At 39.3% G+C, this 26,719-nt stretch overlaps 1 protein-coding gene across 6 annotated transcripts in view; it reads left to right on the top strand.

Moving 5' to 3' along the window:
• Positions 1 to 17,519, top strand: part of LOC127661044 (receptor-type tyrosine-protein phosphatase delta-like) — a 228,371-nt gene extending 210,852 nt beyond the window's left edge. For all 6 annotated transcript variants that reach the window (XM_052151632.1, XM_052151611.1, XM_052151604.1 and 3 more), the window contains 9 exons: positions 1,795 to 1,914; positions 2,158 to 2,312; positions 4,842 to 5,127; positions 7,885 to 8,063; positions 8,148 to 8,274; positions 8,922 to 9,047; positions 10,821 to 10,975; positions 11,167 to 11,302; positions 14,714 to 17,519. In XM_052151632.1, coding sequence (XP_052007592.1) covers positions 1,795 to 1,914; positions 2,158 to 2,312; positions 4,842 to 5,127; positions 7,885 to 8,063; positions 8,148 to 8,274; positions 8,922 to 9,047; positions 10,821 to 10,975; positions 11,167 to 11,302; positions 14,714 to 14,782 — 1,353 coding nt within the window. In that variant the 3' untranslated portion in view covers positions 14,783 to 17,519. The remainder of the gene's footprint in view (positions 1 to 1,794; positions 1,915 to 2,157; positions 2,313 to 4,841; positions 5,128 to 7,884; positions 8,064 to 8,147; positions 8,275 to 8,921; positions 9,048 to 10,820; positions 10,976 to 11,166; positions 11,303 to 14,713) is intronic.
• The last annotated feature ends 9,200 nt before the right edge of the window (positions 17,520 to 26,719 follow it).

Genomic DNA, 26,719 nt, shown 5'->3' with positions numbered 1-26,719 from the left:
TGGATGTTTGCAACCGGAAGCTGATTAGCAGCGGCAGAAGATGGACCGCTCACTGTTCTGGCGACCATTTCAGAGCTTCGGCGGTGTGCTTGAAGAGCTCGAAGTATGCCTACGGATCATCTTGAGGCCCCATCTTGGTGAGCAACATGTGGGGATGCGCTGCTGCCAGGGAAACTGCGGCAACCCCCTCCTGGTGTACTAAACTCGGTAATCCATCCCTGTTGTAACCGGATGAAATAAATGTTTTTTTATTATTATTATTATTTGGACATGAACACGGGTAAAGATTATCAGTGAATAACCATTTAAATGTCACTCAGTTCCTTAAACAAAGTTATTGTATGGCTTCAGAAGACTTGAAATATAGCGCATGATGGTCATATGGTCTACTTTTACAGTGCTTTATTGTCCTTTTGGAAGTTTGAAAGTCATGGTCACCGTGTGGAAAAGAGCTGCATGAAGATTCTTCAAAAATGTCTTTGTTACACAGACAAAAGAGTCATATGGGTTTGGAATGACATGAGGTTTTGTAAATAATGACAGAATTATAGAGTGAACTATTGCTTCAAAGAAACAATAACTGATGATGTAGACAAATGTGAATATTGGTTTCAGATAGAAATATAAATGTAATGGCGGTCGGTGCAAAAATGCCTCAAAAATTGCAAACAAATTGTGCAATCTTCTTGTCATGCGTAGTATGGCATCAAATATGAATGATATAGTTTATCATTTAAATGGTTCGAAATAAAAATATTTTAGGTTCTAAAATGGCCCTGAAAATCAAATCCAGGAGGCAAGTATTGCTCCTTAATGTGAAGGTTCATTTCTGACGCTTGTCAAAACGATTATTTTGGAATTGTAAAATGTCTGTTAACAATCCCAGTGCTACACACCATTGATGTGACATTTCCTCTTTACGTCAAGACACACAGTATCGTGGCATCATATGCTGCCACTTTGAGCTGCAGATTTAAATTGCTGCATTGATTTTTCTTGGTTTATTCTTTGTGATGTGAATTATCCGCCGCATGAATCTGTAGACCGCTGCGAGATGACATGCGATCTCCCTCGCTGGTCGAACCTATAAAGATCCACTCAGAGGTCACGTAAAGCCGAAACACAGCGAGGCCACGCTCTTTGTGTTGGCCCGTCTCAGCTTCATGCATTTTAATGAGATCACACATTCACAGCTAAAAAACGATGCCAGAGTCCAAACTGAATATGTTATTAGTGGAATATTATAATTTGCATGAATACAAGAGAGCATTTCGATTTTTTCTCTTAACCTTAAGGCTTCATGAGGAGATTGTGTTCACGGATGTGTGAGAAAGCTTTCCGTCTTCTCTCGGTTTTATTCCTGTAGTCTTGACAGGGCGTGCAGTAATGCAACACTATTTTATAGACTCACGATACAACCGACATCTATAATGGCAATAACGCCTCGCTTAATGTGATTGCGACAGAGCGCTTGAGATAGTAATTCTAGCGTCTGTCAGAAGTCTCGCTCGTGAGTTGAGAAAGGAGAATTGTGTTGGCGAGCTACAGAGTTTGTTACATTCAGTAGTACACAAGGCCACTAAAGATAGCCACAACACTTAAAGGGGTAGTTTGCCCAAAACTGATAATTCTGTCATCATTTACTAACGCTCATGTTGCTCAAATCCTGAAAGACTTAATATTTCTTGTGTGGAATACAAAATGAGATATTTGCTTTTAAACACTGGCCAGAGCTGGAACATTCCGCTAAATGAACATGACGCATGTTTTCTGTATGTTTGATGGTGTTTTCAGGTGAAGTGTGATCAGTATTGGCCCAACAGAGGAACAGAAACCTTCGGACTCATTCAGGTCACACTGCTGGACACGGTGGAGCTCGCAACATACTGCGTCAGGACGTTTGCACTTTACAAGGTAGGCAGATATATACTCATTATGTACTCAGTGTTAATCATTCTGTTGTGTTTTTATGATACATATATGGTGTGTTGAGTGTTCTTTGAAGCATCTTCACACAGCTGTTTTCTGTCAAGCTTCAAAGTCTTTATTTGTGTTCTATGATAAAAAAAACAGCATTTCTCAATGGATTGGATTGACATGGGAGGGACAGAATTGTAATTTTCCTTTAAGATTAGACCCTTTCCCTCTTGAATGCAGAACGGTTCCAGTGAGAAGCGAGAGGTCCGGCAGTTCCAGTTCACGGCGTGGCCGGATCACGGTGTTTCGGAACATCCCACGCCATTTCTAGCTTTTCTGCGCAGGGTGAAATCCTGCAACCCACCCGACGCGGGACCCATGGTCGTGCACTGCAGGTGTGTGGAGAGTCCGATCGATAATAGTAACTGAAATGCTGAACCGATATTTAAATTATTGTTTGATTTGTTTTAAACACAAATAAATGAACAAGCATTAGACTTCAAGAATAAAAAACACAAATATTTCTATAATAATGATTATAATTTATTCTATTTTTTGGGATCTAAATGTATGTATGTTTCTACTGTGAAAGGGATAATTCACCCAAAAAATGACATTTTTTTCATCATTTACACACCCTTGTGTTGTTACAAACCTGTTCATTGCATATATTTTTTAATAAATGTTTTATGCACAATAAAAAAACGTACATTACCCTCTTTTAATGTTACATTAAAAACAAAGAAACTGGTTTGGAATGACGTGAGATTGAGTAAAACTATCCATTTAGGGATCCCAATTAGGATTCAAACCCATGACCTAGCCGTTGCTAGCACCAATTATTCAAACACCTGATGTTTTAGAACCGATAACCCATTAAGTGTATCGGTCAAAGTGATATCGGTCTATAATCGCACACTTTTGTAACAAATTCCAGACTGAGTCTTTGATGCTCGTGCATTTATGGCAAACACAGATATAAAGCCATCTGTTTAATTCCTCTCAAAGCAAAAGATGGCACAAAAACATCAGGCGGAGAAGAGAAGATAGAAAACATGGATTAGTGCACCCTTAAAATAACACGTACGGCAGTTAATCACAGCTCCCAGCAGAGTGCTTGAAATGGAAAAATCTGTATTTCCTCTTTATTCCGTGTGTGTCGCCGGCCCGCGTGCTGAATGCAGGAATTACTATCATTCATTGGGACGGCCACTTTGAATTCCCTTCGGCTCAAATCAGATAACGATTCGACAGCAAGACTTTAATCCATCTGAAAACACAGAGAAACAAACTCGCTCTGGTGTCACAAAGTTTTTGCTTTTGGGGAGCTTTTAAGCGGCGGAGTCACGTGACGTGTTCACGTGTGGACAGCAGATTATATAGCACTGTTTGTCAAACAAAACAAAAGACGGAGGTTTAGCTGTTCCTCCTGTGGCGCTAGTGGATAATTAACTACACTAGAAATGAATATCAAAAGAATTGGCCGTTTAAAGATGAAAATCCTGTCATTGATTTGTTCATTTTTAAAAAGCTCAAATGAAATAATACTAATAAAATATTATTAGTAAAATGTATATTTTTATCTTGTACCTTGTTAGATGGTCCCCTGGATAATTCACATATATTTAATGTGTTAGCAAAAGGGACATCAATATCAAATTGGATCAAAATAGGAATCCAATCGTGAATCGTAATCGATTCAGAAAATATGTATCGATACCCAGCCCCCAGAAATTACAATAAGATTGTTTGCATTAAAGAGGATTTTGCAGGCAAATGTTTAAATGGCAAAAAACCAGTGGTGTTTTTGGAACAGAGCAGACATTTCTTCACCTTGTACATCAACTTCTAAACCTCATTTCTTCTGGTGTGTTTTTGTGTTATTTTTCTAGTGCATACTGTAGAGAACACTCGTGTTGAATTCCAGGCAGAGTTTTAATCAGCTAAAGTGTGTCATTGATTAAGAATTCACTGTGTTTCACACGACGAGCACTAATGTGAACATTTGTATCAGCTTTTGGTCTTTAATGAAGGACTCTGATCTCTCAGGAGTCTCATGGAAGCGCCTGCTGTTAACGTCACCTGCGGCACTTCAGGAAGTTAGCAAAGCATCGGCCTCTTCAAAGCCATGCACAGAGGAAGGTAGATGGAGGCTTTTAGAGTCCTCGGATGCAGTTTAGAGAGGTTGAGAGGATAAATGGAGGGGTTGTTTTCCTCTGATGGAGAGCACAGGTGTACAGCCATCACCATTGTTTGTAGAAATGAGTCAAGTTTGCTTTCATGCACTTGACAGAACTGTCGCTGAGAATTTCTGCCGCTAATATTCTGCATGCAAGAAAGAAATGGTGGTCTTTTGGCCTTATTTTGGTATTACGATCCATTTTGGGTGTTCACTTGTGTTCGGATTTGGATAGAAGGGTCTCTGATTTCATGACTGCATGTGTCGCTCACTATGTCAATGTGATAAAAAGCAAAAACATCAAATTAAATCTAAGTACAAATGTGATGTTTCATTTGAAAATGTTCATTTGATCTAGTCGAGTGTATGTATTAAATACATTTGACATGTCTTTCACATTATTTGTGTCACTGTACATTGATCATTTTTTGATAGGCTGCTTATTTTCTTTTAAATACATCCATCAGTGTTTTCTTTAGTGTGTAAGCACCCTCAATGTTAAAAAATAAACATAAAAAGGACCGAAGACTGAACCTTGCGGCACACCATATTTCTAACAAATGGTAACATGATTTTCAGGTCAAAAGCAGCACTAATGTCTAGAAATACTATTAGAAAGATCCAATAAATAATTTGCTGCTTTGACTAGTGCAGTCTACAATTTGAATTTCGTGTATTAAAGTCCTTGCAGTGTACACGAAGCTGTGAACACTACATGTGTTTCTCATCTTTTTCCGCTGCACAGTGCCGGTGTGGGTCGGACAGGCTGTTTCATCGTAATCGACGCCATGCTTGAGCGCATTAAACATGAGAAAACCGTGGATATCTATGGCCATGTGACACTCATGCGTGCGCAGAGGAACTACATGGTCCAGACGGAGGATCAGTACATCTTCATTCACGACGCGCTGCAGGAGGCAGTGAACTGCGGAACCACCGAAGTTCCTGCCCGGAACCTGTACGCCTACATTCAGAAACTCACACAGATCGAGTGTGGTGAAAACGTCACAGGAATGGAGTTGGAGTTTAAGGTAAGCTAGACATTAGCTTGGTAAGGAGGTAAAAGGAAACGAAACGGCCGCCTCTCACAACCCAATTGATTTCCAATGCATAAAATCAAGTTCTGCTCTTTTTTTATTTGTATTTTTTCCTGATTTCACAAGACATGATGTTCCAAAGCAGCAAATAAATACTGTCACTGCGAATGCATTGAATAAAAATATTATTGAAAAGGTGCTGATCAGATTTAGATCAGGCTGATCAGGCATTGCCACAGGAAGTTGCACATCTCTTTTCTGTTATTCAACCCCATTGCATTTTACACTGCCTGCAGTTTGTCAAACAGAAATCGATTTACACAGAGTAAGGAGGTGATCAAATATCACGCCACATCATGATAGCTCACCAACCAGAGCTTAAGTCCCGGATTCGACCCTGTTTGTGGGGCTTGGCTGCGTCTGTCTGGTCCGTCTCAGAGACAGTGTGGGACCTGTGGTTTGTACTGCAGGAACCCAGAGACCCCCGGCCCCTTTCTCATGCAAGCTTACATGCTCAATGTGTTCTTTGTGTTCTACAATAAGTTCACGTTTTCATCAGTTGTATTCCTTACCAATCATGTGACAGGTTGAACAGTGTCCCATAACAGCCACTGCATTCTTAGTACATCTGTTAATGTGCACATAGCTTTTCCAGCAATCACATAGCAACATGCTACACACTACTCAGAACTCCTTAGCAACTGCATAGCAATGCCCTAGAAACTAACCTAAAACATCTTAGCAATTGCATAGCTACACATTAAAACACTTGGAACACCTTAGCAACACCATAGCAATACTCTAGCAACAACCAAGCAATGCTCTAGCAACCATTCAGGACACCCTAGCAACTGCATAACGATGCCCTAGAAACCATCTAAACAGTGGTTCTCAACTAGGGTAACTAAGATGTATGTTCAGACTCTTTATGAAACTTCTACAATCCAGAATTATCCATGATTATTTTAATCAGACACGTCTAGTTTTGGGTGAAGAAGCCTTCAAATATTGTCTTGGACATTGGGGGGCCTTGGAGTCAAAAGGGTTGAGAACCACTGACCTAGAACACCCTAGCAACTGCATAGCAATGCCCTAGACACCATTCAGAACACCCTAGCAACTGCATAGTGATGCCCTAGAAACCACCTAGAAAACCCTAGCATTTGCATAGCAACACATTAAAACACTTGGAACACCCAAGCAACACCATAGTGATGCCCTAGCAACCACTCAGCAATGCCCTAGCAATCATTCAAAACACCCTAGCAATTGCATAGCAACATATTAAAATACTTGCACCACCCAAGCTACACCATAGCAATACCGTAGCAACCACTCAGAAATGGCCTAGCCACCCAACCACTAAGAGCACACTACCACATAGCAATGCTATAGCAACCACAGAAATCTTTAGCAATTGCATAGCAACATGCTAAAAACCACTCAGAAAACCTTAGCAACCGCAAAGCAAGAGGCTAGTAACCATCCAGAACACCCGATTCTTTGCACAGAAAAACAGTTAGTGTGCTTTGACACTTGTGGTGTGCACCTGGGGTCAAATGGAGTCAAAGTTCAGTTCATTTGGATAATGTGAACGCTGTTTTGCAAACTTGAGTCGTACTCGTGAACCGCACCTTGGTCCACTTGAAAAGGTGGTCTGGGGTACGGTTCATGTGAACTCCAGTATGGTTGGCTGCTGATATGAACACAATCGTACCAAATCACGGAAGTGAACTGCTTGTGATGACATATAATTTGCATCTTTGCAGGCTCCTGATCGCAGTTATTATGGTATAATGTATTTCTCATTCCTGCTTGTATCCAAATACACTGCCTTCAGAGAACAGCTCACATTCTTCAAATCTCTTGCAATGCAGCCGTGGGCTCGCGGCAGACAAATGCTAACATTTATCATATAATTGCACATTCAATGCATCTGTGGGAGAAAAATAAAGTGTTCTGTGCATGTAAAGTTTTCATGGCAAATCCAAAGAGACAAACTTTAATACTTCACTTAACACAGTGACGTCTTCTCGAGTTGTTACCAAGTTACACTGGTAAACATCTGCTGCTTGTACTCACATTGATTTTGTAATCTGACCATGGTTCGGACCCAAATAATATGATGTGAACACAGGCCAGCGCGGGCAGTGGGAGGGGGAGGAAACAAACTCGTGTTTGGTCCAAGCAATCGAACCAAGCACCCATAAAACACTCTGAATGCCCTAGTAACCACGTAGCAATGCCCTAGAAACCACATATTAATCCCCAGCAATCACATAAAACTGCATAGCAACATGCTAAAAACACTCAGAAAACCTTAACAACCACATATCAATATCCTAACAACCATTCAGAACACACTAACAACCACATAGCAACAAGCTAAAATCACTCAGAACTCTCAAGCAACCACACAGTAATACCCTAGCAACTTCTACATAGCAGTGCCCTACCTTTGCAACTGCATAGCAATACCTTAACAACAACATAATTCACTAAACATTTAGAACACTCTAGCAACCACCTAACAATGCCCTAGCAACCACACAGCACACCCTAGTAACTGCACAGCAATTTGGAAAATCCACTCAGAGCATCTTAGCAACTACATATAAATGCCCTGGTAACCATCCACAACACCATGATGGTCATGATTGCGACTTTTGCACATCAAAGTGCCACTAAGAAATGTATACTTTTAGTTGTTGTGTTAATAATTTGTTGTATGTGTTTTTTGTTGTCTTGCAGCGGTTAGCAAACACAAAAGCTCACACGTCACGGTTCATCAGTGCAAATCTGCCCTGCAACAAATTCAAAAACAGATTAGTTAACATTATGCCATACGAGTCCACGCGAGTCTGCCTGCAGCCAATCAGAGGAGTCGAAGGCTCCGATTACATCAACGGTAGCTTTATCGACGGATACAGGTGAGCAGTTTACATTTACTTTTGATTCACAAAAATATTAATTCACTCAAAATAACAATGTTTATCCTTTCTGTGTATCTGCAGGCAACAGAAAGCGTATATCGCCACGCAGGGTCCTTTAGCCGAAACCACAGAAGATTTCTGGCGGATGCTTTGGGAACACAACTCCACAATTGTAGTGATGCTAACCAAACTCAGAGAGATGGGAAGAGTAAGTGTTTTAAACTGTGCTTATATCATTCCTTCTACGCTTGTCCTAAGCACATTTATAAGTAATCAGCCGGTTGTAAATAACTTCCTGCTGACTGTACATTATCCTGCTTGTTACACAGCTACTAACCAAATAAATAAATATATAAATGGACTTAAAATATTGATTCGAGTTTAAATTGCGTAAGTCGTGAGAAGAAAGAAATCGCTGAACAGATACATTTTACCTTCGGTTTGCATCAGAGTTCTGTTGGGTTTTATTTTGTGAAAATGATCATCTGAATCCTCATTATCCAGCTTATTACAAGACTACTTGTCAATTAAATCAGTAAATGGACATGAAACATTGATTTGAGTTGAAATAATTTTATGAGCTTACTCTTTGAGATCGCACGGTGACACGAGAAGTAAGAAAGATGACTGGCAATACCCAGATGAGCGGTGTGATATGTCTTCATATGCAGTTGTTACTCAATAATATCAGATCTCTAGATGGCGCCACTGACCAATCAGAATTGTGTATTCCAGAGCGCTGTGTAATAAACAAATTATTGTTTATGAAGCCAGAAACATACTCTACACAAGTATGTATTGAAATTGTAATTTGTTCTCGGAACTGACTAAATTTCCTTTGTGTCTGTCTGTCAGGAAAAATGTCATCAGTATTGGCCCGCGGAACGTTCAGCACGGTATCAGTACTTTGTTGTGGATCCAATGGCAGAATACAACATGCCCCAATACATCCTGAGAGAATTTAAAGTGACGGATGCCAGGGTAAGACACGCTTACAAATATGTGTGCTGTAAAAAGCATTTTCTTATTGAATATTGTTTACTTTTTTTCTTTTTGTAAAAATTATCAAAAACATTCTTAAAACAAGAAAATGTTACTCAGAAAATATTAAGTGGTGTTTAAACCAATGGTGTAAGAAAAACTTGGTTGTTTTTTCACTTAATTTCCCTTTTAATTATATTATTTTCTAAAGTAGAATTCAGTCTGTCAGCACACAAAGACATAAAGCTCAGTCAGTCGGTCTGTCAGTCAGTCAGTCTGTCTATCAATCAGTCAGTCAGTCAGTCAGTCTGTCAGCACACAAAGACATAAAGCTCAGTCTGTTTTTCAGTCTGTAAATCAGTCAGTCAGTCAGTCAGTCTGTAAATCAGTCAGTCAGTCTGTCAGCACACAAAGACATAAATCTCAGTCTGTCTGTCTGTCAGTCAGTCTGTCAGTCAGTCAGTCAGCATGCAAAGACATAAATCTCAGTCTGTCTGTCTGTCAGTCAGTCAGTCAGTCAGTCTGTCAATCAGTCAGTCAGTCTGTCAGCACACAAAGACATAAATCTCAGTCTGTCTGTCTGTCAGTCAGTCTGTCAGTCAGTCAGTCAGCATGCAAAGACATAAAGCTTAGTCTGTCAGTCAGTCAGTCAGTCAGTCAGTCAGTCAGCACACAAAGACATAAAGCTTAGTCTGTCAGTCAGTCAGTCGGTCTGTCAGTCAGTCTGTCTGTCTGTCTATCAGTCAGTCTGTCAGCACACAAAGACATAGCTGAGTCTATCAGTCAGTCAGTGTGTCTGTCTGTCAGTCTGTAAATCAGTCAGTCAGTCTGACAGCACACAAAGACATAAATCTCAGTCTGTCTGTCAGTCAGTCAGTCTGTCAGCACACAAAGACATAAATCTCAGTCTGTCTGTCTGTCAGTCAGTCAGTCTGTCAGCACACAAAGACATAAAGCTTAGTCTGTCAGTCAGTCAGTCAGCACACAAAGACATAAATCTTAGTCTGTCAGTCGGTCTGTCAGTCAGTCTGTCTGTCTATCAGTCAGTCAGTCAGTCAGTCTGTCTGCACACAAAGACATAAAGCTTAGTCTGTCAGTCAGTCAGTCAGTCAGTGTGTCTGTCTGTCAGTCTGTAAATCAGTCAGTCTGTCAGCACACAAAGACATAAAGCTTAGTCTGTCAGTCAGTCAGTCAGTCAGCACACAAAGACATAAAGCTTAGTCTGTCAGTCAGTCAGTCAGTCAGCACACAAAGACAAAGCTTAGTCTGTCAGTCAGTCAGTCAGTCGGTCTGTCAGTCAGTCTGTCTGTCTATCAGTCAGTCTGTCAGCACACAAAGATATAAAGCTCAGTCTATCAGTCAGTCAGTGTGTCTGTCTGTCAGTCTGTAAATCAGTCAGTCAGTCAGCACACAAATACATAAAGCTCAGTCTGTCAGTCAGTCAGTGTGTCTGTCTGTTAGTCTGTCAATCAGTCAGTCAGTCAATCAGTCAGCACACAAAGAGATAATTCTCAATCAGTCAGTGAGTGTGTCAGTCAAAAAAACTGTCAGTACAGTTAAACAAAATACACTTAAGCTTAAGGCAAGAAAATAATTTCTTCATTTTTAAGTTTGATTTTTGCTATAATATTTGCTAAGTCCATTCTATATTTTTCTGTCTAAAACAATGCAAAACGTCAACAAATAAGTAAATAAATAAACATTTGCCATGATAAGCATAAATGTGACTAAGTTATTCATGAACCATGTTTGTTTGTGTTTCTCTGGTTTCAGGATGGACAGTCACGAACCGTCAGGCAGTTTCAGTTCACGGACTGGCCGGAACAGGGAGTGCCAAAATCAGGGGAGGGCTTCATCGACTTCATCGGCCAAGTGCACAAAACAAAAGAGCAATTTGGTCAGGATGGACCCATCTCAGTCCACTGCAGGTAAGAATAAAAAGAAATCCAGATAGAGCTGCACAGTAACTTAAGCACAATCTAAAGAATCAACGCAACATTAGTTACACAAGAGTAAGAAACCACTATTTTGTGGACATAACTTAGAAAACAAAACGGCTTGTGTGTTGATGAAGATCATTTGGCATCTCAAACCAAATATCTTGGACTTGTCTCGGCAGTGCTGGTGTGGGCCGGACCGGAGTCTTCATCACCCTGAGTATCGTTCTGGAGAGGATGAGGTATGAAGGTGTGGTGGACATCTTCCAGACGGTTAAGATGTTACGGACACAGCGGCCAGCCATGGTTCAGACCGAAGTATGTAACGGTTTCACACTCAAAACACAGTCATGGTACTGCAACAAAAAGTACGGTTTATAAAAATATAATGCACAAATTATAGCTGCCTCTTTCCACAAATACAGTACATTTTGGGATCTGGGCCGGTACTGAGATGCGATCTTTAGGGTGGACAAATGGTCTCTTCTTTAGACTGGAAGGGGGGTGTCAGAAGTTTTTTTTGGGGGGGGGGGGCACAAGACAAACCTAGGAGGCAATGTCCCCCCCTGACCCTCCCTTAGACCCGGCCATGTTTATGTCATAATCAGTATTGGAGGCAAAACATTTATTTTGTCTTGTAAGAACTTCTAGATATGTATCCAACAGTTAATATCATAATTTTACAAATTATGTATAATTCACTGGAAAAGGATAATCAAAACTAGTTTTTAAAAAAATTTCATTGCATGCAACCCTGTTACCACATGATTTTTCCATCAAATTATGACAAGAAATAATGTCAGGGCGACAAGTAAATAACGAGTTTTCGCACAAATTGTTGTAGTGTTGACTGCTTTTGTCAAGCTCAACCATTCAACCCTGTAACATTAGTTATTGTAAGAAAAATTATGAAATATGAAAACATTAATGGGAAACTAAAAGTTTATTAATAACATTTCGTTCCAAACTAGGCCCAAACTTCGGCATCAGGGCTGAAAAAATGACAAACTACTAAATATAAATGAAATGTAACAGCTCATCTAATATTTAGTATGATCAATGATATGAAGGATAAGCACATTACCATCTCAAAAAAGTCCTTCATTTTTTGCTCTGTTTATGGAAAGTGCCAGCTAATATTGTTTGGGTTGGTTTGATGATTTGATTAAGCGAGAATACACCTTTAATTATTTTGAGATGTCCTCTATGATTGTGAATAATTCAGCAGTTCTTTAATGAATGAACATGCTTGCTTTGCGTTTGTGCTGCTGACGATAAATGAATGCGCCGGACGCTTGGCTTTGTATGGCCCACTAACGTTCATTCTCATTTATAACGACAAACCCGTCAGGTTAGCAATCCAAATTGGTTCAGATAAGCAATTTCACGGCTAATCCGCAGAACGGCCTGTTCGCGTGCCTCACAGGGAGGAAATTATTTTCTGCGATCAATGCAGACAGTGAGGTGATGAGGCTTGAGTCTTATGCTCCGCAGAATACAATCACGCCTTCTCACCTCAGAGATCTTTTGAGATGAGCGACACAAAAGCAGCAACTTTCGACGTACACGCAGCCTTTCAAGTCGCAGACCGCTGGTTTGTGTGTTGCTATGGAGATGAGAGGAGCATGAATCCATGAATTCTCTGAGAAATCCATAAAACCTGTTCAGAAGATGTGACGAGACGTCACTGATGTGCTTTTACAAAACAATCCCTTGTTTCTATATGTATGTGGAGGAATGTGAAAAAGAAATCTGTTATTTTCATGCTGCTGTTTTGAAGCTACTTAAAGTCAACATGAAATCAGAATTCATTATAAATATAAAAATGTCTAATTATTTACTTCTAATATACAAAATGTACTTCGTAAATATATACGCTATACTATTCAAATATATTAAATAAACGTAAAATGTATACTTTATATAATGTAAATATATATGTTAATATTTTAATATCTAAAAAAATGTTATATCTAAAAATATATACAAATTATTTAGATGAAAACAAGGTTAATTAAATTACATGCATTTTATCTTTATTCTCTCTCTATTACTTTTTATTTAATATATATTATTAAAAGAACTTAGTTACTTCCACATGTTATGCATCTACCTTGCGAGCATAAAATGTTCCCCTTTTTAATGTAATTATTCCATATAATAATAATAATACAAATAATAATAATAATAAATATAGCTGCAAGCAGCAATTACGGGCCAAGCACCAAAACTGCAAGCATCGCACCATAGTTAGCATGACACATTTCATGTTTATGACATACAAAGTAACCCCTCGCTACTTCACATGTATATGTATCCATTTGTTCCACAGTTCAGCACACAACTCACTTCTGCCACAAGGTGAACAGCTGCCAAAGGGCCATAACAATCTATGAATTAGCACACCTAAGCACAGTGTTCACCACAGTTAGCTTCGTGTTGGCATTCTAAATTTAGAGTACAAAATTGTTGCTGAAAAAATGTTTTTCGTATATCAAAGTGGTTTGAATTGAAACAGGAATTACAAAGTGAAGTCTTACATTATAGTAAGCAAAATATGAAGACTCAAAGGTCAACTAAAGTAGAATTTTTAAAACCATCCTTTGGTGTTCACATTCTTTGAATTGTAGACCAGAGCACTAGCCATTGCGCCACACAAGTCTGCCTGATGCCAAAGAGACGTTCTTAGTTGAGAGTACATAACATTTGCTGAGAAAATATTGTTCCAGCTAAGAAGTTTTAAATTAATGCAGGAATTATGCAATGTAGTCCATCCTATGTAGACGTAAACACAACAGGAAGACTTTGAGGTAAACAAAGTTACACATTTTTAAACAGTTTTTACTGGACTTAACCCTTTTGAGCTGTAATCTGACACTTTAAACACTGTACAACTCAGTTGACATGACTCAACTATGGCAAGGAGACATCCTGAGTTTAGAGTCAGGACACAATGTGGGTTATCTTTTAAACTATAAGGTATCCCCAGGACATGATGTCGATAAAGCATACCATTTATTTGTGTAATCTGACATTGCATTCAAAAGATATATCACTTTCCAATTAAATTCAGAATACGTAAAGGCAGTCTGGGCGATATGGGAAAAATTGGTATCGTTGCAATCCTGATGGCCCAAGGAATCCATAGAAACAAGATTTTAGGACATCCATTTCAAAAGTTACTGGCAGAAATAGCCTTGTTCCACATTTCTTGACCCATAGGTGGCGCTCTCTCTCCAAACTTTACATGTACCCCCAGATCATGACCCTGATGAAGCATACCAATTTTCACTTTGAAAGGACAAAGCATTAATAATAAGAATAAGATTAACATGTACAATAGGTGCCACAGCACTTTCTGTGCTTTTCCCCCTAATGTCATCATCATTCTTTCAAGAAGTGAAATCTTAAAGTCTCATCTTTTCTTAGGATTTTATCAGACGTTTGATTATTTTTGTCAGTAGAGACGATCTTAAAATATCAACCCTGTTACCATGATTTTGACCGTTAAGTGTCCCATGAGTGTAATGTCAAATCAAAGTTTGAAACTGTCAACCATGTTAACCTTTCTGAACATCCCCAACATAATTTGAAGTGTATTCATTTAGCTTGAGATTGCACCATATCATTTAATTACACACACAAAAAAATTGAATTTGTGTCAAATGTACTTAAATAATGACCCGCCACACCTGTCTGTCTGTCTGTCTGTCTGTCTGTCTCTTGCAGGATCAGTACCAGTTTTGTTACCGAGCTGGGTTGGAGTATCTCGGGAGCTTCGACCACTATGCAACGTAAGACCGTCGGTGTGTCGTCAGGGAGACGGAACGGCCATCGGACATCCAGAGGTCATTTAATTCTTCTGAGCCATAATTACCTGCTTGTGAAAAGAACTTCAACTCTTCGTCCACAACTCGATTACGTGTTGGATGTGCAATGTAAACCTAGAAATACTTACAATCGACAATAATGCAAAAGACAACTATCCAAGTGGACCAAGAACATGAACCAGATCTGATTGCAAAATAAATACATAAATAATAGTAATAATAATCATTTCTGACAGGTGAATCTAGACTGTTGAAGCATCGTGTGGAATAATCGTTTGCTTCGAGGATTCATGAAAATGAACATTCTGGAGTGAACGAACACAAACGTTGTGAGACGGGGAGCTCAATACACATTGTAAAGAGGTTTTTATTTTGTCGTTGTTGTTGTTGATGTTCCACAATCAGAACCAGGATAAATTTCACAGACAACAAGAGGAGACTTCATCAACATCATCATCATCGTCGTCATCGGTGCAGAAAACAAAACTAACGGACACAACTAAAAGTAATTATTATGACACGCTGATCATTAAGATAAGAGAGGTCTGGTTGAATTGACAAGGAATAACATAAATAACACTTTTATTGTTTTGTTTATTGTGACCCATCTTTCATATTTACCTTTTTTTATAAAAACAATCATCCGCAGAGAAAACTGCGCAAACACTTTTTTTTTTTTTACCATGTTTATTGTTTTTTTAAAGTGTAGATGTCCTGCCTATGTGCCCTTCTTTATTTCATTTTAATTGCTAGTAATTTGTGCCATTTTTGTATCCATCTTGTGTGAACACAAACAACACACACACACACACACACACACACACACACACACGCAGAGTATAAAGGTTAGCAGATATCGAAGTTCTTCCATGAGCAAAGAAAGTTTAAGAGATGATGTCTTTATTTATATAATGTTAAAATGTATATTCACAAAATATTATTAATATGTGAGGATATATATATAGATATATATATATATATATATATAAATGGATAATACATGGAAATGATGATGAGGTTTGTGTAGAGAGAAGTTTTCCGCTGGAATGCACATCAGAATGACGGATGAATTGAGTTTAAAGCATCTTTTCTTGTGCAATAAATAGTTATTATCGGTTATGGCCGAGGGTACGATCTCCATCGATTTCTCAAACTCTGTGAGAGTTCATGGGTCAAAGGTCATTGTGGTCCATCCGTTAAGGCACCGGTACAAAGACGTCACGTTCTGACAGTGCGTGTTTTCATTCTTTTGCATTTAGAGTGCCTTATATATATGCCTGTTCTTTTGTACGATATTCGTGTAATATTTTAGGCCATGTACAAGTATTTATCGATTGATTTCCCTCATGTACGAATTTCTATTATATGAAAATATATATGCAAATACGCAATTCCATCGTTCCTGTTTTATTTTCTGTGGCCTTAATCTGGCTCAGATAAAAAAAATACAAAAATTGAAACGACAAAGCGTAACGGCGAAACGAGCGAAATAAAAGCTTTCAAGGCCTGATACTGTTAAAACATTTATTTGATTATTTTGCTTTTATCATGGATTGGAATGAAATTTGATTATTCAATATGGCATGTGTAGAATTCAGAAAACTTGATGGAATTTTTCTTTTCAGCTGCAGAAATGTTCTCGTCATTTAGGCAAAAACCAAATTTCAATTTTCAGTGCAAGAAACTGCGCTTTCGGTTCATAACAAATGGTCACAATATACATACTGTTAAAACAATAACGACGTTCTTTGGACGTAATTCTATATAGATTTTTAGCTACAATAGTGAACATTTTAACCGATATTTGAAACTTGAACCTCTTACGTGGGCTTTGTGGATGTGCATTCCAGACGCTTTATTTTACCCCTTCGAATAGATCGTTTTATTGTCTGTCTCATATCACTTTAACAATGTTTTTCTTTTTTCAATGTTTACATTCTCTCACGTGCGTCACAATGTCGAGTGACAAGAAGCTGATGGTGTTACATAGCTACATGTAACCGTCAGCGCCACCTAGTGTCCAGCGCTTCAATGTCAAACTGCTCCGCATCGGTTTTCTTTGCGTTCTGGATCTAATTTGAATATGCATGAGTCCAACAGCATCGGGGGCGAGTAGGAAGAATTGCACTTTGTATCTCTTTATCTCTATGCACTGCCCTACTGATTTCGCACCCCATTACAGATTTTACTTGAACCTGACTGTACGAATCTCCTTCAAACTGTGTGTGTATGTAAATAACACAGATAAGAGACTGCCCAAGTAATACAAAAGAAGAAAAAAAAAGAATCATTTGATGAAGAGTGTCTTTAGCAGGTTCTTCCCCCGTTCAGCCGCTTGAAAGACTAAAGTGTCCCAAATGAACGCAAATGTAAACGTGGTGTTTTTCAGCTCCCTGTAACTCACATCTGGATGCATAGACTGAAATTAACAAATTCAATTGTAAAGAAAAAATGGCTTGTTAAAAAAAAAGGATCATAAATTACCTCTGGTTAGTTGTAAATGTAAACTGTTTTTTCATTTGATTGATTTAGTTTCCTCTGAATGAATGGAGTGCTTTTTATTTTCTTACTTAGATGACATTGGTGAAAAGACACGTCTGTACGAGAAGCCGTCCTTCTGTACTTTGCTGACACAAGTTCCATTTGTTATAAATGAATTCTATTAAAAAAACGTAAGTGTTATGCACAAACGCTTCTTTTTTCCCCCTAATCTGATCATGGATAATCAACAGGAATCATCTGCCTAACAGTTCAACTCTGTGATGGGAAAAATTAGAATTTGCATTTTCTTGGCACAAAGCATACAAATATTACTCTAAATAATGTTCAGATAATCTGTGCTTCATTGGGTCATTATTATACTTCATAACATTCGACCCTGAACCAATTTTTGAACACACTAGGGCTGACATGTTTTAAAAGAGAAATGTCATGGGTTATTAATATATTAGATCAATGGGGTTTAATCTGTAAACATTAAAATACTGTTTCAAAAGTATAGACACAAGACATAAACAATATGTGTGTGAACATGATTTTACTGTGATATAATCACCTACTTACAACATCTGTGTAAAGTTAGAGCCAGTTTTACAAAAAACAACACTTCAGACGCAATGTAACGGTCAAAGACATCCGTCTGGCGCATGAGTACATAAACCAAACAGAGGCAGGAGTCTGAGTTCGAGAGAAGTAGCTGATGAAAGAGGAGAGATTATGAGAAAAATGTGTGAGCAAGAGCAAGGTAAAGGACACAGCGGTAACTGGACCGAAGGTTAATGACTTCACCTCTCCCATGTGCCAAAATCCCACAATCCCCTGCTGATGCACGGGCCGTCCTCTATTCGGTGGTTAAAACTCTCTCTTCCTGCTCCTTTAATGAAATTCAGTCATCATTTACTCACCCTCATGTGAGCCGTTCCAAACTTAGAGAAGCCCTGAACTGCTGAGAAGGATATGGCTGCAGACAGTGCCCCAAATCACCATTAAAGATATAGGGACCCCTAACCTTAACCGTGAGAGGAAGTGATGCCCCTTTTTGGAGGTGGCGCAAACACTTTTAAAGTAACCCCACCCTATTTTGGAGATCCCGTCCCCATGTGGAGATCTCCGGTCTGCAGCTATACGTACTTGGAACCACTAGGTGATTTTTTTACATGTCTTATGTTTATAATACAACGTCCCGCAGGGGCATCCAACATGTAAAAACAAAGATGTGGGGATTTCACTCACTGTGAACAAGGAATGTGCGGGGACACTTCAAATGTTGCACAAGACGTTAAATCCCACTACAAAATTCATTAAGTGGGGTTTTTCCTGGTATTTTCTACACATTGGTAATAGCTGCTGCTAAGTCACTTGGAAAAGAGCGAGGATAGTGTTAGTAGAGTGCGCTCTGTGTCTGCACATCTTGTGCGTGTACGCAGTATATTATGCATTTGCACATCTTTGCCAGATAAATATACTCACTCTCGCTCATCGTTTAGAAGACTTTGTTCGCTCTGTGTAATGTTTGTGCTCTCGCTTGTTGTTTTCTTGTACTAATGTTATAAATGCAGAAGTGACAGTTCTAGCAACTGGCCCAAATCTTTCTCACACTGGCCCCGGACCATCGGGCAGTCCTTATTGTCGAGCCCTGGATAGTACCTTGTACTTTTAGTACCACCTCGGTCGAGGTTCTAAGCGAGCTAAATGTGACGTCAAAACCCTGCAGATCACTGATTGGTCAGGGAGAATCGTCACTACCAGCATCACTGGATTTCCAACATGTGACATCACCCCGCTAGTTTTAAATTTAGCAAAAGCGATAGCAGGATCATTTGTTCACGCGAGTTTCATATTGTAAACAGAAATGGCTGTGCGCAAAACCACGCCGTGGTCAATAAACGAGGTGCAGACATTCCTCTTATTTGCAAGGAACGAATAGAAAAGGTCTTTCAGGAAGTGTCTCAGCTGTTGGCCGGACACGGCTACCACCGGACCTACCAACAGTGTAGAGAAAAGTTAAAAAAGCTTAAAAGTGACTACTGAACCATCAAGGACCACAACAGCTGGAGTGCTTCAAACTGAAGAAATTGGAAGGGGTTCTACCAAATGGACGCTATCTATGGCAATAGACCGGCAAGCAATGGGAGGGAGAGTGCCAAGAACTCGGCCACGGCATTGTTGGGGTCCACGATGGAGGAAGGTATGTTTTATTATGTTTATGTATGTGCATGTTATTTATGTACACTTTATTTAGTTGACCAGCTACTGGAAGCTTGCTTCTAAAACAACCAGACCAATTTAACTGTTACACTTGTGTAAATCACCATGCAACAACCGATTTATGCAGCACAACGAGCTAATAGCTAACAGCTAGCAGTCGTGTAATTCTTTATTGTTTTGTGTCCCGTTTAAGACGATGTCACGGCAGTAGAGGCGACACAGCTGTGGCGATCAACCTATAATCCCACCCACATTGAGGCGGCACTAACTGCAGTGGAAGTGCATGTGCAAACATGTGATTGACAACTGGAGCGTGAACAGACAGCATTTCTGTGCGTGCACAGCGGGTGTGAGGTGATTGAATGGCGAAGAGAGTGGCTGTGTCTGCAGTCGTTCACTCATTCACTTTTTCCTATATAGTGAGTGGCAGTGAGTGCACTATATCTCAGCAGTGAGTGAACAAAATGAGAGAGTGAATTCGGATGCTGATGTATACACCGATTGTCAGAGCTCTGAGGCTTTCGGAGAAACAACGTCACATATGAACTTTTAAAATACTTGGGCCTTACTTGATATTCTTATTAAATAATATATTAATACAACAAATCTTCATTCTGTTTGTCATTTTAATATCATGTTATATAAAGAGTAAACACATTTTATCAAATTATAGTACATTATTGTATTTATTTGTTACACTTTAGTATCTATAAACTCCAATACATTTAAATAATCCACAGAATTATCATTTCCACTATGTGCAGTCTCCTGAATTAAAATAACATCACCTCAGTGAATTATTTAGTAAATAAGAATTCTTCAGCTTAATGGCAAAATTCTGTATAAATATAAATAAAGAGTACATTTTAAAATGTGTCTGCATGTTTTGCCTCTCTATATGTTATAAACTAATTTTTATAAAATAATGAAAACAAGTAATTTAATACATTCAGTATGAAATAAAAAACAGCATAAATCACGATTGACATTTATAAACAACATGCACAGTGTAAAAAAGGCATAATGGATATATAGTGGATAGGGGTGGTTTCAGACACAGCGAGTGTTGCATGTCCAGGGTTTGTGCCCTACCCAGGCTGTGTAATCTGCATTTAGAGAGCGGCGGTACTGCTGTACAGAACTAATGACCTAAATACTTGTGACACTGAAAACTGTAACTACACTGAATCAGTGCAGGATTTTAAAAGCTATGAAATGGCAAAAGTAGGCATAAATAAAACACGATCTTGCTTTGGATTATATTTCAGCATTATATATAATGTCCCTGTGGGGGGACATTTTCACATTTTCAATGTAATAATTACTAGAAAGTTTTCCAAACCTCTCTTCTTATAGACAAATTCATCCAGATCTGACAAGAGCCCTTAAAGAGATAGTTCACCCAAAAATAAAAATTCTCTCTTCATTTAATCACCTTCATGCCATGTCAGATGTGTATGACTTTCTTTCTTCTGCAGAACACAAATTAATATTTTTAGAAGAATTTCTCAGCTCTTTTGGTCCATACAATGAAAGTGAATGGGTGCCAACATTTTAAAGCTAAAAAAAATAAAATAAGTCAGTATAAAAGTAATCCATAAGACTCCACTGGTTACATTAATGTCTTCAGAAGTGATGTGATATGAGAATGTGTGGATGAGAAACAGATACACTTCTTCTTGTGTTTTCGGTGATTCACATTCTTCTCTGCATATCGCCCCCTGCTGTCTAGCAAAAAGCTGTCTATCATATCACTTATGAATCATGGATTAAACCAGTGGAGTCTTATGGATTACTTTTATACTGCCTTTATGTGCTTTTTGGACCATTAACATTTTGGCACCCATTCACTTGCATTGTAATGACCTACAGAGCTTAAATATTCACATCTGGGATTCAAGTCATTCACATCTGGGATGGCATGAAAAAATATGTTAGACAGAATGTTAGGGACTGACAGTCTCGGTCACCATTCACAAAAACACATTCACTGAAAGTAAATAGTGACTCAGGCAAACATATAAATAGACCATATAAATGTTGCATCTACGCCATTTCACTCCACTGACGGCAAACGTGTCTCGTGACCAAACGTTATTAATGTCAATGGTGCGGAGGGAATGGTTATTGGTGAATTCCAAATGAAATTTGTCTCCTTTCCTCAAACAAAGCTATCATATGACTTCAGAACACTTGGAATACTGTTTCATTTCTATATTTATTGTAATTTTAGAGCTTAAGAAGCCCCAGTCCCCATTCATTTTCATTATGTCAAAGAACAACTTTTGTGAGGTGAGTAATCTGTCAATATTCATTTTTGTGTGAACTATTCCTTTAAATGATTTGTGCAGCACAGAATATTGAACATCTTTTATAGATGTTGATGTTGAATCACAGTTATTGATAAAACATGTCATGTGATGTTGTTAATAATCCAGTGGTAGTCTGTTTCCACCTGAGCTCTGCAGCTGTGAATAAATCCAGCACTGTTTCTTTTGACCCCTGGGTGCGCCGTGTTGATTATTCTGAGCTGGCAAAGGCAAAGACTTCATCAGCTTAATCAAAATAAATCGCCAGAGCAGCAGAAAGTGAACGGTGTTAAGCTCTTCCCCGTTTCCCTGGAGACCCGTGGCCTCTTAACGCCGAGCAAATCCATTAAAGGCGACCAGATGTGGCAACTCAGCATTTCCAGCGCGAGTCTGGCTGCGGAATTATCCATACGTCATTCGCGTGCCAACAGGACTTGCCTTTCCACCTCCCTTCGGTGTACTGATGAGACGTCTCCAGAATGGCGTGTGGAAAATCAAGTTGAGAACTCCTGATGGTGTATTTGTGTGACAGTCAGAGGCGGTTTAGAGTTCAGGATAATTGCAGCTGATATTGAGCGGTGTTCACATACTGGATGCAAAACTCACTCAGTGTTGTGGGTGGCTGCCAACTTGACAATGGTATTCTGAGTGGTTGTTAGCGAGTTGCTATGTGGTTGCCAGGGATTGCCATGCAGTTGCTAAACTATTCTAAATGGTTGCTAGAGTGTTTCTATGGCATTATGAATGGTTTGTATTGTGTTGATATGCAGTTGCTAAGGAGTTCTGAGTAGTTTTAATCATGTTCCTGTGTCGTTGTCAAGGCACTGACATGCAATTGCTAGGGTGTTGTGGATGTTTGCCGGTGTATTGTTATATGGTTGCTAAGATGTTCTGAGGGGTTGTTTTAGTCTGTTGCTATGTGGTTTCCAGGGCATATCTGTGCAGTTGCCAGGATGTTCTAGGTGGTGGCCAGAGTGTTGCCATGCAGATGCTAAGGTGCTAGGTGTTCTGAGTGGTTTTAGTGTATTGCTGTGCAGTTAGGGTGTTGTGTGTGGTTTAAGGTGTTCTAAGTGCTTTCTGGCATGTCGATATTTAGTTGCCAAGGAATAGCAGAGGAGTTCAATTATTATTCTAAGTAGTTGCCAGGGTGTTGCTAGGGTTTTGTGGGTGGTTGCCAGGGGATTGCTGTACAGTTGCAAAGATGTTCTGGGTGGTTACCATATTGTTGCTATGGGGTTACCAGTGCTTTTCTATGTAGACACTAGGGTGTTCTAGGTGTTTTCCAGAGCATTGCCATGCAGTTGATACAGTGCTCTGAGTGGTTGTTAGTGTTTTGCTAGGTTTGCAGTTGCTAGGGTTTTCTTAATGGTTTTCATTTTAATGCTGTAAAATGGTGTTGTGTTTTTTTTTAGTGTGGTGATATGCAGTTGCCAAGGAGTTCTGAGTGGTTGTTATCATGTTGCTATGTGGTTGTCAGGGATTGCCATGCAGTTTCTAAGGTATTCTAAATGGTTATTAGTGTGTTTCTATGCAGTTGCTAGGGCATTCTGAATTATTATTTTTTGTGTGTGTGTGTATTGCTGTGCAGCTTCTAGGGTGTTGTGTGTGTTTTATATTGTGTTGATATGCAGTTGCTAAGGAGTTCTGAGTAGTTATTAGCATGTTCTTATGTGGTTGCCAGGGCATTGAAATGCAATTGCTAGGGTGTTGTGGATGATTGCCGGTGTATTGCTATGTGGTTGTTCTGAGGGGTTGTTATTGTTGCTATGTGGTTGCTGGGGCATGTCTATGCAGTTGCTATGTTTGCTATGTTCTAGGTGGTTGCTAGAGTGCTGGTGTCTGAGAGTTCTATGTAATATGCATTTTTTAAGAGTTGTGGTTGCCAGGTCAAGGCTATATGGTTGCTAAGGTCCTCAGATTGGTTTTTGTATGATGCTATGGGGTTTCCAGAGTGTTTCTGTGCAGATACTAGTGTGCTCAAGGTGGTTGGCAGATTGTTAATATGGTTGCTGGGGTATTCTAAGTGGTTGTTAGTGCATTACTTTGTGGTTGCCAGGGTGTTTCTGGGTGGTTACCAGAATGTTGATACAAGGCTGCCAATGTGTTTCTATGCTGATACTAGGGTGGTCGAGATGGTTGCCAGTGTTGCTAATGTGGTTCCTAGGGTATTGTGGTTCGTTGCTAGGGTGTTGCTATGTGCTATGATATTTTTAGTATTTTGTTAGTTTTTAGCATTATGTGGTTGCTCAAATCTAATAAGAGTTTTTTTAATAATGTTGTTATTAGGTTGTCAGTGTGTTTCTATGCATACGCTCGGGTGATGTAAGTGGTTGCCAGATTGTTAATATGGTTGCTAGCATGTTCAAAGTGGTTGTTAGTGCAGTACTTTGTGGTTGTTAGGGTATTCTGGTTGGTTTCTAACTGGCTCAAGTCAATAGAGCTCCACCCTCAAGTCTTTGATGTTCTGGTCTCTACAGTCCCTCCTTCAATATAAGTCTATGGGATTTTTTCACTCGTTTTATCATCTTGCACCAGGTGAAAATGGTAAGTATGATCTCTTTATAAAGTAACAGCACACCTCTCAACAAGAGACATATTCTGAGGTATCATTCATGGAGCACAAGTTAGTTTAATATTTGGGGTTAGCGGTTTGTTGAGTAATATTAATTGTGATGTTTTACCTAACACACACCACTAATAAAACCCCTGCCATGTGATTCACTAATGACATGAGAAAGATTGTGTATTCATGAGCTTCAAATGACAAGTATATTTTTGTCCCTTTTGTATGATAAACAATTTTGGTATGTTAAATCTTGCTCCAGATGTAAAACCAGTTGAGAATCGCAGCTTATATTAATGCTTATTTTACAAAAATCCATGAACAACCCATTTAATTCCACACACACAAGCAGTCGGAAGTGTTGTTTTTCTACAGGCTCAGGTGAACAGTGATAAATTCTCCACAGAAAATCTGCAGCTCCACCTCGTTACGTGTCTGTCAGTCAGGCAGTGGGGGTGCCAGCGCCCGGAGAGCTGTTTTGTGGCGCTGTAAAATTGATAGTCTTCCCACAACTGGAGTCATCCGTCCGCCACAGTCTGAGGCGAATTCCATTTTCATCTCAGGGCGATGTCGTACCTGAGGCAGCGAAGCGCTGCGGAAATGCCGCAGACAGCCGTGTCATCTAGAGACTGTTTCTCTGTCCTACTACAGTGATTGTCCCATTACACTAACGTAGACGACCTGTGGACAAACACAGAATAAAATAATGAAAGCATAGGGACATTAGATAATACAGAAGAAAGAGGGAGACTGAATGATGGGGGTTCACCAGTAATAAAACAGAACGAAAAGGTCCATGGGGTTAACGTTGAAGTACATAAGAATACCAAGCTAAAATCTTGGCATACAGTTGCCAAATAGCTCAAGTTTCAAGCTCAGTTGACAGCATTTGTGGCACAATGTTGATTACCACAAAGATGCATTTCTCACTGTAACTTAAATGTTTGCTTTTTTTAAAGAGAAGGAGGGACGAGTCTAAATGATTTTTGTGTTTATACCGTATACTTCAGTATTACCATCTGATACATCACTGTATTTGTTTGTAGCAGACAGCTCTGTCCTATTTCACACACATGAATGAACAGCATAAATCATTTTCAGAGAGAACATAATTAACCTTTATTAAAAGCAGCTAATTACACTCCAACATTAACGATCATGAGCGAGCGGATGCTGGAGTGATGCGTGTCAGTCAGAGGTGAAGGAGCATTTCCATGGTGACAGGTGTCGAAGTGAGTCGCTCAAAGCACTCCTCTATATAATTACACACCACATGACATTTATAGAAACGCATGTAATGTTAAAGAGCTCCTCACACAATGTCCTGCAATTACATTGATGCCTGAAGGCTTGATCTGTGTTGGAGCATCCCGTTCGGCAGATGGAATAATAGTTTGGAGCCAAAAGGAATTGCATGAGCAGCAGATGGTGAGGTATGTACAAGTCTGGAAATATAAACTCATATTTAATATACTAACCAACAATATGATTGCAGCAGTTAATCCAGACTCAATAAATATAAATGGACTGAGTGACACTAACTTCCTGAAAATGTGAAATATATTATTAATATTATTTAGGCCAGAAGTTTTGAATGGTCAAATCTCTCCGTTCAGCCAGCTGCCAAGAATACTGTTCTCTCCTTATCTGAAAATATTACAGCTCATATTGAGAGAAGAGCGATGATAACTGTGAGTCATATAGTTAAAATACAGTTCAAATGTGGTCTGGTTGCTTTAGCTGTCATCTGTTTTACAGCTGAGACCATATGGAAATTTCTTTCCCAATCATTAGGACTTTTTCTTCTGGATAGGCTGATATACAGACAGCATCTACACCGAGCAGCCACAGCCTTAAAAGCATCTGCCTAATATTGTGTAGGTTCCCCTCGTGCCACCAAAACAGCACCAACCCGCATCTTAAAATAACATTCATCACAATTGTACAGAGTGGTTATCTGAGTTACCGTAGACTTTATCAGTTCAAACCAGTCTGGTCATTCTCTGTTGACCTCTCTCATCAACAAGTGTTTCATACACAGTGAATTAGTGCTCTGCGTGCTGTCACCTGCTACAAACAGAGTACGGGATGCTAATAAATGTTTTCCATGTATGAGTCAAGGATCTCTAATGGTATGGTTGAAGAGGTGCCTTTAAAAGGGCTCCGGGGTAAAATTGTGGAAAGGCACAGGTTAGGAGAAGGGTACAAAAACATTTCAAAGGCTTTAACTATCCCTCTGAGCACCATTTAGAAGTGGAAAGCGCATGGCACCACCAAAACCTTGACAAGATTGTGCCGTCCCTACAAACTGGATGCCCGTGCTAGG

The sequence above is a fragment of the Xyrauchen texanus genome, chromosome 2 (assembly GCF_025860055.1).
Source record: "Xyrauchen texanus isolate HMW12.3.18 chromosome 2, RBS_HiC_50CHRs, whole genome shotgun sequence".
Classification (NCBI taxonomy): Eukaryota; Metazoa; Chordata; class Actinopteri; order Cypriniformes; family Catostomidae; genus Xyrauchen; species Xyrauchen texanus.
Note: the sequence above shows the minus strand (reverse complement) of the source record. Positions and strands in the feature narration are given on the sequence as shown.